This window comes from Triturus cristatus, chromosome 2_1, assembly GCF_964204655.1.
Source record: "Triturus cristatus chromosome 2_1, aTriCri1.1, whole genome shotgun sequence".
NCBI classification, from domain to species: Eukaryota; Metazoa; Chordata; class Amphibia; order Caudata; family Salamandridae; genus Triturus; species Triturus cristatus.
The window spans coordinates 749,644,791-749,658,634 of NC_140581.1; the positions used below are offsets into that span (position 1 = coordinate 749,644,791).

The 13,844-nt window shown below is 40.5% G+C and overlaps 1 protein-coding gene across 4 annotated transcripts in view; it reads right to left on the reverse strand.

Moving 5' to 3' along the window:
- Nucleotides 1-629: 629 nt before the first annotated feature.
- Nucleotides 630-13,844, reverse strand: part of ZNF608 (zinc finger protein 608) — a 129,101-nt gene continuing 115,886 nt past the window's right edge. For 3 of the 4 annotated variants that reach the window (XM_085632684.1, XM_085632685.1, XM_085632687.1), the window contains 5 exons: nt 11,802-12,225; nt 10,821-10,996; nt 7,963-8,116; nt 3,301-3,379; nt 630-1,608 (listed from right to left, as the gene is read on the reverse strand). In XM_085632684.1, the coding sequence (XP_085488810.1) occupies nt 1,602-1,608; nt 3,301-3,379; nt 7,963-8,116; nt 10,821-10,996; nt 11,802-12,225 (840 nt within the window). In that variant the 3' untranslated portion in view covers nt 630-1,601. The remainder of the gene's footprint in view (nt 1,609-3,300; nt 3,380-7,962; nt 8,117-10,820; nt 10,997-11,801; nt 12,226-13,844) is intronic. The other variant, XM_085632686.1, reaches the window with a different exon arrangement.

Genomic DNA, 13,844 nt, shown 5'->3' on the forward strand with positions numbered 1-13,844 from the left:
TTAGAACTGGTCATAAGGAAATGATATGCCCAATTAAACAGGAAAAGGGCCTTTTGCGGGAACAGTCAACCTCTGATGGTATTTAAGTTTTCTGTTTAAAATTATGTTTTAAGACTTTTCAGTGTCTGGAACTCGTTGGTGTGCACGGTCTGCCAAGGAGCTCCTCATAATGAAATCTCTACCTATTGGCAGTTTTATGGGTATCCACATGCTCTGCGTGCCTCTGTACCAGTTTAATTTTGTACTGGCATCTACTGTTCCCCTCGGGAAAGAATGGCCAGCAATACTAAAAACGTGTATACCTACAGCCTGCAGATAAAGCTGTGTTGGTCTTCTTTGGCCCATATCCATTGAAGCTGGGCTTTTTCTTGCATTTGGTCTTCTTTTTTGAGGGTACACCCCATTCTTATATACTCAATTTATTTTGAAATGCCCTAACCCTTAGCACCCTCCTTCCCTGCACGTGGGTTGCAACATCTTTAGGTGAGGGAGAGTAGAACGTGGGGAAAACCCGGCATGGGCACAGCCAGCAAACCCACTACACCGGCAAATTGTCTCTTTATCATAAAATCACTGTATTAACATTTCAACATCTTGTGCCAAGTCAAAGGAAGGACAACACACACTCATTACAAAAACAACTTTTTAATTCTGATTGCCAAATTATTTAAGGCAGGTATAAAAAAAGAAAGCATTCAATATACATTTTACATAAAATAAACTAGATTACAGCATAAAACAAGTAACCAGGCAATGGCATTAAAGTCTCTCTTCTAAAACTGGATAATTGTAAACATTAAAAAAGACTGCAGGACTATTCAAGTAATAGAACAATCACAGATGTCTTCTGGTATGCAGGCTATTGGGTTATTTGCCATTCAAGAATCTTTTAAAGAGATATTTTATTATTCACAGATGCTAATTATTTCCACATTTTTAATTTATACATAATGTACAACACAGTTTTTGTGGTTCTGGCAAACCCATGCCCTTCAATGTATATTCTTCACAATTCACAATAACAAGGAAACAGTGAATACAGTAACATTTTACACGGATGCATCTTAATAGGCACCACCAAATAGACATCTAAATTGTACCAAAGTGTCATCATCACAGTTAGCCTCTCTGAGAGATTGTGGGCAATATTGGAAGAGTATGCAAGACTCAGGCACACCGATACATAATGTTACCTATTTACAAAAATTTATACAAACAGCCATTTGTGGCTAACACTTTTCAACCATGACAAATATATTTTCCATTATTGTGTGGCTTGCAATTTAGCAGCAGACCCTGTGTGTGCACGCGCCTGGTTACCAATACAAAAAAAATAAAGAATATATAAGTATATGTACATGTATATACACATGTACATACACCTACATATAAGTATACATATGTATATATATGTATGTACAGAGGTCTAATTACAGCAACATTTTTTACTCTGTTATAAAATCTGTAATTTACAAAAATTTAAATGACTGGTTTTTGCCTGCCATTAAGGCATCTCAAATGAACACCATGTAACTGATGTCTATAATAAAGCGCTTTTCCATGTGATCCAGTCACATGACAAATGTACATTTCCATTGTCTTCACTCCCTACAAAAAAAATAAAAAAATGTTAGATTATTTGAAATACAGTTTTAAAAAAGCATCATAAAACAAGATTTAACTGAATGGTTGTGGGTTCTTATATAAGTTAAACAACAAGGAGGCAAGTTCAACATACTTGACGGCAAGGGCAATGTCATGAACCCTAAATCTGAACTCTGTCCAATAATGTCTGTAGGACGACCACAGAAGGATGCTGAACAAATAATGGTCTTAAGACCTTTAGCTGAGTACTTCCTAAAAAGCTGCCAGACTCAATAGGGCAATAAAGGTATATATCAGAGTGGGGCTTACTACTAACAAACATTGGGAAAAACTGCTCTGGGTTTAATGTGCTAACTCATGTAAACACAGGCATTCATCAAACTTAGCACTTTTTAAAACCAGACATATAGGCTTTGCTACGTTTGGATAAAAGTAACAAAATATGTGATTTCTATACAGAATGAATAAAGGAGATAAAATACTGAAACTGAGAATCAGTGTGATGATTGCGATTATCAGATGTAAAGTAGCCCCTGATGCATTCCAGTGGAAACACTTTCTAGAAGGCGGGGAAAATACACCAAACAGCCAACACGAGGTGAAAGGGAAATATTCATCTGGGCTGATGCAACGTCCACTCTATGTGAACTGGTAACAATACCAATGCGCTGCCAAGCAAACCTAAAAACACCTATCCACCGCAGCTTATAAAATTGCTTTAGGTTTGGCTAGATATCTAATTACGGTCTCATCACAAACTTTTCTCTGCACTTAAATTGAACTAAGGTACACAAAAAAAAGTGCACGCAGTCATAATTGCTTAGATTCATTGAATCAGGATCTTTGGACATTTACGCCTTTAGCAGTGCAGTTAATCTTACTGCAGTCAATATAGTGACTAGCTGCATAACAATTTATGAGTGGCATGAAAAAGGCGTTACAGAGGGGATCCAAACAAAATGCAATAAGCACTTGGGCTTATATAAAGCTTTTGCAGGCAGTTTCTTCCCCGGGAAAAAGCATAAACAATATACAATTTCTCCTGTAAAAGTAAGACTTCGTTCTTACGGGGGGCTATTTAGTAGGGGTGCAAGGAAAAAGTATTTTCCAGAGGGAATACAATTTCCCGGTGTAGAAAAACAAACAAAATAAAACAGCAATTGCACATCCCAAACCGGCATGTGCCAGCAGACAGCACACCATGCAAAACATGGCATGGAAACGGCCAATGATAATTCTATTGCTCCATTTTCCGTCATTATATAAAAAAAAAACAAAGCGCAGGACTAAATCCATTTTGCCTTTTTATGAGAACAGGAAACATTTAATCCTTCCGCACTGGTCACAATTACGGTGGTTATTATTTTATGGCTATGTTTCAAATTTACTTAATTTGCAGCTGGAGGCATATTTATTTTAATAATGTCCTGATATTCCTCGGCAATGCAAAGATTTATATGCTGTTCTCGAAAATCCGAGTAAACAAGTAGTCTGATTAGTAGATGTAAATATCTATATTATGATTACAGTATTAGTTTCACAGCTGTATGTCACGCGCAGAAGAATAACATCACAATAAAAAGATCACAACATTAGTTATCTCAGGCATACAGGCCTCCAATTAAAACAACATGCTTTTTTTCTGCCCTCTGCTACAAGCAGCTCTAGCAACAGAACCAAACTGCAGATATTTACCGTCTTTGTGCAGGAAATATACCCGATGCAGAAGCCTGAGCAGCGACCTGCTGGGTTACAAGGGCAGCTGAGGTCAACCCTGTAGGAAAAGGAAATAGCCGTAAACACAGAGCATGAGGCTCACACCATGCACAGGAAACAAATGGATTAGTTGGCATATTGATGCAGTTTACCTCATTCTCATTTTAAAATGTCCTCAAAGAGAATTTGAACAAAATACACATTTTAGGATAAGCAACCAATTTTTGTTTGATACTACTGAAATACACACTCTGATTTCATCTAAGACAGTGAAAGGGAATAATAGGCGTGGAAATCTAGTTACAGATTCTAATAAATTATGGACTTAAAATGATGTTAAAAACTAATTTCATTTCAGAGGTGTAGGTTTCCCTCACAACTTTTTCAAACTGAACATTTCACAACTGGGGGCTCATCAAAACCCTTGACATTCTCAAACTTAAATGCAGGATTTCTAAAGTGTGCTTATCATGCGATTTTATTTGTATAAGAGGCCTTAAACGTCCTTTGACACAAAAGGTAACATTGAAAACATTTCCTGTGAGGCCAAATAAGAGGGCGTTATGACCTAGTCTATATGCATTAGTATACATGACCATACATGGTATATCTCCGACCTCTATATGGTCCATTCTATAAATATCAGAGCAGACATCGTCTACCTACCGAGGTCCATAGTCCAGTTGGCTTTTCAGAGTGACCACTAAATGTGCAAATAATCTCCAATGGCATTAATTTCATGCGAATGCTTGTCACTATGGATATCTGATGTGGTATTTAAAATACTGTGGTTTGTCTGACCCGTCCTGTGCGATCCACTCATTTCCATTTCTTCATCTGTATCATTACCCATTTTTATTCTTCCCTACACATGATTGTTGTTTCACCTGTCTGCACACTAATCTATCCATTTGTATCAGATCCTTCTGAATACTGCGACTGGTTTCATTCACTTGCTTATCTCATCTACTGACCTCCATCGCATCCATCATTGCCAACAACACTGACGTGACCTACTTTCTTAAAGTCATCAGCAAGGAAGCAATGCAGCTCTTACTCATAATGTTTCATTGATAATGACTGAGGTAAAATGTAGGCAGTCTTAAATATTCGCCAACTACTAAAGCAGTGAAGTTCATAAAGTGGTTATTATTCATATATAATAAGATACCTCATGCTAATGTTGAATTTTAAGAACAGCCTCAAAAGGTATCCGATTTAAGGGGGAGGTGTCCATGGCACACTAAACTCTGAAGAAATTGACTAATGCTACTTTAAAGTGTTCTTAATTAAAATTACGAAATAGCTAAATGAGATAATTTACGATCACTTTGGCCTTTTAATACTCAGTCGCTCATGAAGTCACACGTTAGGCAGAAAAAAACGTACCACCATTGCAGAAAAAAACGTACCACCACCATGATGGACCTAAGAATGCTCGATGTTGAAAAAATAATATTTTACCTTACTACAGCTACACTTTAACAGCACCCACATACAGCAGTTGGCTGTCAGCAGGGGGTGGGCACAGGGTTTGGTCGATAGCCAGACCCTGCGGCCACACCGTGTATCCATCTGTGCGGATTAGGGATTGGCCCATTGGCCAGATACTGCAGTAATGTGCAGCAGCAACTGGCCACCAGTGGCCAACAACCACTCGACATGGCCAAGGGAGGTGGCTGTACATGGCACGCACAGTGGTTTGGCCTGTAAGACTTTGTAGTGAACTTTCTCAATGGACAGCCAAAAGCAGGGATGGGCCATCCACCGAGGGTTGAGCACAGGGAACTATATGTGTGATATATTGTTAGGCAAGTCATCTTTGGTGTGGTTTCCCCTGTCTTTTTGCTTCTGGTCTACTGTCTTTGATTGTGTGCTGGACTTAGTTTTTGTTGTTGTTTGGACTCTGGACACTTGACCCGTACTGAACAGTGCTAAAGTGTATGTGCTCTGTGTCTAAAATGTGATGGCATTTGGTTTCTCCATGACTGGTATATTTGATTTACTAGTGTAGCCCTCAACAGTGCACTAAATGTGCATAGGGCTTGTAAACCAAATGCTACAAGTGGGCTTGCAGCACTGATTGTATCACCCACATGAGTGGACCTCCAGAAGTGTCTCAGGCCTGCCACTGAAGAGACTGTGTGCGCTGTTTTTAACTGCCATGCCGACCTGGCAAGTACAACTTGCCGGGCCTAAACCTGCCCTTTTACTACATGCAAGGCACCCCTAAGTTAGGCCCTAGGTAGCCCCAGAGGCCGGGTGCTATGTAGTTAAAAGGTGGGACATGTGCTTTTAAGTATATCCTGGTCACTACCAGGACATACTTAAAAGCACATGTCCCTCCTTTTGAAAACAATTCGCATTTTCACTACAGCAAGGCCTATCTCACCCATAGGTTAGCACTGAAGGTGCCCTATAGCATTTTACACTAGTATCTTCCAATCAGGAGCTGATCGAAAATAGCAGATTGTTGTCTCTGGACTCAATTTTAAAACGCATCTTTTAGTGAAGTTGTTTTTTAAATTGCAGATCTGAAAATGCCACTTTTAAGATGGTTGACATTTTCTTACTTTAACCATTCGGTGCCTCTGCTTGTCCCTAGACAACACAACTGGGTTAGATGACAGTTGGGCTTGTGAATTCACTCTAAAAAGGCACACACAAAGAGAGCCTTGCATATCCCGATGTCCCATCACCAGGCTGATGGGTCTTCCTGAGCTAGAGTGATGGGAGGAGCTGACACGCATAAAAATAGGGCTGCGCATGTCCCCACACAAATAACTGCTTACCCCCTGTAGTGTGTCTGGAACCATGGTCACAAAGGGCAGGTACTTGTGCACTACAAAGTCCTTTCTTTGAAGTCCCCCTACTTCAAAGGCCAAATTGGGTATACGCACTGGAATTCGGACACCCTAAAACTAGAAACACTTCTGGACTGAGGCCATTCTGCCATGAAAAAGAGCTGTTGGACTGCCAGGAGGGACTGCCACATTGCTGCTTGCTTTGATGTGTTGGCCTGTTTGCTGTTTCTTGCCTGGGGGTGCGAGGACTGGACTTTGCTCTCTGCATCCTGCTTTGTAAAATTTCTCTGAGTGCTTGAGTTGAACTTGCATCTTGAAGTCTCAGGGAAATCAAAGACTTCACCTCCATCTTGCTACCAGCGCCTGGGCTCCTCTGCTGTGAGTCCTGACCTGCCAAGGGGTGCCAAACCTAGTTCTGGACCCTTTGAGGTGATTCTGATGCTGCAACCAAGAAACTGACGCACTGACTCCAAGCGTCACTTCGGAACCGGTGCATCCCTGCCAAATTGATGCATTGCTGCTGCCTGATCCACAGCCGTGGTCCCCTGACCTTTGAGCTAGCTATCAAACCGAAAGCTCGCTGAGTGCGCCACACAATAACTGCGACTTACAGTGCAAGCCCCGACGGTGTTGCAGTGCCTCAGAAGTACCGCCGCTGCATGAGTCTCGGGCACCGCTTCTCCGAAGTCTGAGACACACTGCTCCGACTCGGACACAGCACCTGCGGCCCGGTGGTTTATAACCGCCTTCAGGAATAGACGCCTCACTCTGTTACAGTGACGCCCCACCTCCTTTGCGCAATGCATCGTCCACGAGTACCAGCGTGCCCATGACCTGCATAGCAGTAAGGAACCAACATCACCTGACCTTCGTGACGCCTCTGCTCCTCTGCACATCGCACCGTCTTTGACTTTGTGATGCATGCAACGTACTGTACCAGGATCCATACGACTCTTGTAGCTGGTCCTCGCTCCATCGCCGTCGGACGGAATGTCTGGATTTGTCCAGATCAAGCACGACCAAATAGCCCCAGTTGAAGCAATTGTTTTCTAAACACTATAATTACATTTGATATTGAAAGATTCACATCTTGACTTGTGTATGTTGGATTTTTATCATCCAGGTCTTGTTTTATTCAGCTAAATATTGGCTATTTTTCTAAATTGGTGTGGAGTGCGTTTGTGGTGTTTTCACAGTGTTACTGTGTGCACAAACACTTTACACATTGCCTCTTTAGTTTAGAATGACTGCTATGTGCCAAGCTACCCGAGGGTGAGCACAGGTAAACTTAGCATGTCCTACACCTACACTGACTAGAGTGTGGGTCCCTACTTGAACAGGGTGCAAACTACTACCAATTAGGGACCCCATTTCTAACATATATGATCAAAAAAATAAAAGTTCAATGAAAAGCCAACGATTAAGGTAAGGTTATACCTTAAGTGACATATGTTAATGGAAATATGCATGTAATCTAATTATTTGTAATAGGATTTTGTCAGATCAAAGTTGAGGTCATCAGCATTGCATTTCATATGTGAATTTTGGATTGCATCTTTGTTGTGCTAGTTATGCATTTGCAGTGCTAACCATAAATTGTGAATTTCATTTTTTTGTTTTGATGCAGAATCATAACACACACTCTCTCTACATATACATATGTAGAGAGAGTGTGAGCGTGAAATAAATAGAGAGATCTAGATATAAACACACGCATCATGTACTTTGAGCTAGCTATTACACCTTAAGCCAGTGTGTGGAATTATGATAACACAAACAGCATTATTCTTACTCTAAAACCCACAGAAACATTAATCTAGTTCAAAGTCCTACACACCTTGAAAAGGATCATATTGGCCAGGTATAAGAGGGTAGCCCATTCCAACATGCGTATGATGATGTGTATGTAGGTGTCGCTGGCCAAATGGAGAGTGTCGATCTCTCTCCCGCTCAGCTTCTCGTTCTCGTTCCACTGAAGCTTTTTCTGCAGGCTAAGGATACAAAAATATACATTAATATTTCATACTAGCATCTTTCACATGGTGAAGGTTGTGGTCCATACATAGCAGTTGACTCGCACACATTTATATAATTATCTCAAACTTATTACTTTGTAGAAATGACATACAGTGCCTGGAAACTGCTAAATTCAAAAGTAGCCAGTGATAAAGAAAGGTTTCTTTGGATGTAAACTCAGAATCTGGGACTTGCTCCCACCACATCTGAGGGTAATCTCTGATCCTACAATCCCAGGTATGATATCAAAACGTTTTTTTAGAAACATCTCTCCCCCAAACTTGATGAAATCATCCCTTCCCAAGCTCTTCCTTGAAAATCAATAAGTACGCAACATTCAGAAATAACAAAAGTATTTGTGTTATATATTTTTTTGTTATATTTAGGTGTGAACCAGGTCTGTCATACTCCCATTAATGCACAAATGTGGATGCAAGGACCAAGTTACATTTACTCTTTGCTTACAATTGGTAAATGTTCCTAAACAAGCTTTACATTTATGATGGATGAAAGAGACCTCATGACTAGCACTTTATTTAAACCCTTTTTAACATGTACAATGCATAAAAGGTTAAGGACCCACAACACCTTTAAGTGAGATAGTTCAGACTTTCATAAATTGCACTGATGGTAAATTAGAACTACATGATCAGAAACCTCAGAAGTCCCCCATATCACACCCACTTCCCATGGAAGTACTTCTCTTGCTGATCTTTGGATACTTTGCTGTGTAAACGCACTGCTACTATAAAGACATGCATTTGTAGTGCATTACCACTGCCCAGTTTAGATTATATGGGAATCACTGTAATAAACTACATTCAGTCATCAATTTCCTAATATTTAACCCAGATACTGGCATATTTAATAAATATTTCTACTTTCAGCTATTACTTTTTATTTACGAGCCTACTTTGTAGACCTCCACAGTCTTTCTAAAATAACTGCAACATATGCTGGAAGATTTAAGTATAAAACCAGGAGGAGTGTGCCTTTTGGGAGTTCATGCTTATAGTATTGTGTGCTTAACGCACATCAATATCTGGAGTACAGTTTTCAGGTGGGAGATTGAGTCTGCATCCTCAGTTGTGCCTAACACGGTAAGCACACCTGCTATCCTTTCCATGCCTGCGCCTGCTTTTTGCTGACACAGCACTTAATGTTATGTTGAAATACTTACTAAGAACAATGACGCTTCTGTGTAGGGAACCACAACGCATGGTGAGAGAGAAAAAAACCTAACAAACAATACAATCATAATACACCTAAACAAGCGAAGTTATGTTTGAAAGCATTCAGGACACCTTAGATTCAGGGCAGTCCACGGTGCCAACACTCTTCTTCTAAAGTCCTTTGCTACTATTTCTACCTAGGTATAGTAGCATACATGTGAGACTGCTGCCACAAGACAACGTTTTTTCCATGTCCATGTAACCTGACCCCTGTAAGTCGGCGGGGGTGTGCAGAATATGCAGTTCTTAATGTAATCTTACACTGTAATGGGCGAGTTAGCCATTATAAAATATTCATGATGGAGAAATTCATATAGCAATGGCAAAACAGCCATATATCACATGTGCTTGCCTAAGGGTGTGCATAGATGTAGTGTGCTGAATGTAACAACTGCATAATGCTACGATACCTCAAACCGTCTGCTTCATGCTCAACAAAACATTTAAAAATTGCATAAAACTACGACCCTGTCAAGTCTCAAGAAGAACATGGAAATGTCCGAAAATAAGAAACTGATCAACAACAATGGACTGAAGTTTGCAAACAAACAAAAACCTAAAGTTAAAGAATACAAACCATTAACTGAAAACATAATGAGTGGTTTTATGTCTGAATGTGGGTACCAAAAAAACTTTGCCAAAACTGCATGTCCTAAATACAGTTTACAAAATATAATTTTGGGGCGTATACTTTCTATGGTGCGATATTTAAGACAACACAATTTCTGTCGGATGTTAGGTTGGTTACAATATTTTGGCACCATACAGCACGGACTTAAGGTCACCCAAAGTAGACTGGTTAGCTCTGGATTTGGAGCAGTTCCCTGCAATGATGGGCAAATGACCTGTCAGCACAGACTATTTCCCAGGCCAACACTGCTTCATTTTATTTAAAATAAGTTGCAGGAGTTGAAACATACTCCCTCCCCACTGTGTAACTGCTAGGACATAATGCTTTTCTTGTATGCATACCTGACAGAGGAGTAACTGGCCGAATTATTAGTTTGAGAAGAGCAAACAAACTCACTAAGGTAGCACTAGATATCTGAGGTTTGGGTCTAAGGAAACAATCATTTATTCAAGGGAAAATATTAACCTCCACTACAGCCCCAGGTAAGGGCTAGAAAGGACTGCTTTATTCTTTCCTATCACACGTCCTTGAAAAATGACAACACAGCAACACGTACAAGGAATGCGCTTAAGAATTGCCGGAATGTAGCTTACTAGAAGTTTCTAGTAACACTATTTCTAAGTAAATAGGCAGATAGCTAGTTTTAAAAATGCCTTAAATTCCAGCTAACATGAATTGAGATTATCCCTCTTTGACTCAACAATGCATGCAGAAAGAAGCATTTCAAAGGACGCCCAATGGCATACTCATGCACCACGTTCATACCACAATCGTGCAACAGAATTATTGTATGTAATTCGGAGATTCCTTCCTTACCGCAGGGGACTTGCCGCGATACTGGTTCGCATGCTGCTGAAGCAGATCCAGTGCTTTTGATTCAGTGGTTGATTTTGCACTGATGCTGGGGCTGGTGCTGGCCTTCTCCTGCTCTTCTCTCCCTGACATCTTCCCATAAACAGGATAGTGATGAAATCCTGAAGACAGATATGCCCCTGCAGAGAATTAAGAAACGTCATGATTCGCTGGCTTCATGAGGGTTGACTGCCAAATCAAATTACAATTTAGGATTGCCATGTAAATCAAAGAAGTGACTGGGAACTTTATCAATCTTCAGACTTCTGGTCAGATAATCTACCCAGATACATAGAGCATCTTGCAGGCACTTCCTAAATGTATGGGTTTTTCATAAGTGAAGGCAAAAGCAAGTATAATGGTTTAGTAAACGGCTAAGATATTTTTTAACCCCTTCACCGCGGCACGAATTTTGCCGCGGCGCTGGGGGGGGTTTGGGGGCAGCGCGGCGCCCCCATGCTCGTGACGGAACCCCTCCGTCATGAGTCACGGGCGCGCTGTGCTCATGACGGAGTGGTTCCGTCACAACTCCGCCCACTGCGCTAATCGCCCGCACAGGCGGGGAATTAGCGCCGCGTGGGCGGAGCGGCCGCCAACGGCCGCAGCATGACGGAACCACTCCGTCATGAGCACACGGCGCCCGTGGCTCATGACGGAGTGGTTCCGTCATGAGCAGGGAAGGGGTTAAAGAGAATGCACTAGCTAATGTCTGTTATTCAACCAACAAAATTCGACTTTTGGGACTTATTGAGACAGTAAATGGAAACTCTAGCATTTTACAAATACCAAGTCTGTAAACAAGTATTATTCCTCTATGATCCTTTAGTTCTGTACTGGCTTAATAAAGGTCAACAAAGGTTTACATTTGTGTTCAACCCCAAAAATCAGTGATGCAACGTATTACACCTGTGTGCAAATTTCACACAGCTATTACAAAGCACATACCTTGATAACTGTGCATCAAGACAGGAGACACTGCACGATAGGTTGGATGGTTGGGGTCATACATCTGCGTATATGGATAAGAAGAGTGCAAATACTGAATATATGATTGATGCTGGCTCATCGGTGAGGAAACATTCACTCTGGCACTTCGCGAGTCTTTCCAATTTACTGGAGTCTTTCGATCTTCGTTCTTATTTTTGCTGTCCTCCACCGATACGGAATCCGGCCGCTTTGGCTCTTTCATATCCTCTTTCGTGCTTGGTAAAGTGACTGGAGGAATAGGCACAACGCTTTCCTTGCTAGGAGTCTTTCTGAGAATCTCTTCTTTTGATTTTTTCTCACGATCCATCTCCTCAGATTTTTGCAGTTCTGGATACTTTGGCTGATACACATAGTGATGCCATGATCTCGATTCTGGCTCCTGCTAAGAATGCAAAAACATTTTGTTTTTAATGTGAGGCTTGTTTATAGCGATGAGGGGCAGAGTACAGGGTTTGACATCAAACATAATTTTCATAAGGCAGAACTTCCTAATACTTAACACAAATCTGCTATTTTGTGCACTTTAAATGTGCACTGCTGCTACAATAATTCATCAATTGTTTCCTATTGCATCATACCCAGCATAATAAAACTGGCCTGACATGGATCCTGCACTCACTGTGCCTTAGGACTCAAGCTGCACCTTACTGATGAGCCCTGGATAGGCTGACAACTGCCTATGGTTGCTTGTGTTCCTTTCCTGTTCAGAAGAGATGTTGCCTGGCAGTTCAGGCTCGACTGTTTATATTGGACTAGGACCAAGCCTAATTTGCATACGGCTGCTTCCTGAGGCAGCACTGTGGGCAGAAAAATTATGGACTTTATTGCAGCACACAGTAATTAGCAACAGCTGGATTATTCCAAGCAACCCTCTCATTACTTTTTGGTTTTCCTCTGAAATTCAACAGTCATAACTCAACATAATCCGGGGCACAACAACATAGGTGGGGATTTGCTAGTGACTCCCAAGAAACATTCATATTTAACTTGCTTGATGAAACAGACCAAAATCTATCTCATACTTCTGAACTCGATTCTTATAATGAAGGCTTATGTCAAATGCAATTTCTAATGCTTCATTCCTACTATCGGTCACATAGAGGACGGTTGCTACTACCATCATTAGGTAGATATGGATGTTAAAACTACACACCTTCTACAGTGTCAACTGAGAAAAAATGTTGTTTGAGGGTTGGAAGGATAGTTACAGATATCGTTCATTGATTTAAAATCCCATCCATTTTAAGAATATGAAATAAAGAAGTTAATATTATTTATTTAAAATAAAAAATGTTAAAGTGAAATAAAACCACATGGTGCATTACTGCTCTGGTGCCCACATACCAACCAATCTGCTGTGCGATACCTTCTCTACAGCAATACACATCAGCATCCAATTCTATTGGAATATATTGCAAATTTTGTAGACGTCTTAGTTGATGAATTATTTTCATCAGTTTCTGAAGTTCCTGGTTTTAAGAACAGCCAAGCTACCAGGGTCTGCTGTGCTGCAGTATAATGTTCATCGGGAGGGGAGGGGAGGTGGGGTGTAAGGTTTGGGGAAATTAAGATATAGGAAGAGGACCGGAAGCAGCCCTTTGTACAGCCGTGGCAATTTACCACTACCACAATAGATATTCTATAAGAAGATTAAACCATATAAAATGAATCGATTAAAGACTTCACAAGATGTTGAAACTAAAGACACATGGTTTGTGCATTACTTAATACCATGAATTTATGTTTAAATACAAATTGTGTACAACTGTAGCTAAAGTTTATTTCAGGTCTTTAATTATTTATTTACCAGGAAAACATTTTTATGTGGGTGCTAAAATCAGGCTCTGCTCACAAAGGACTCATTAAATGTGTGGTTCCAGCACTTTTAAGATTCTTTTACATAATATATGGCGTTTGAAGTATTGACGGCGTTCGTACTTCATGCTATGCTTACTTTAAGTGTATTTGAATAAACCTCGTTCAGCCATTGGATTATTTTGA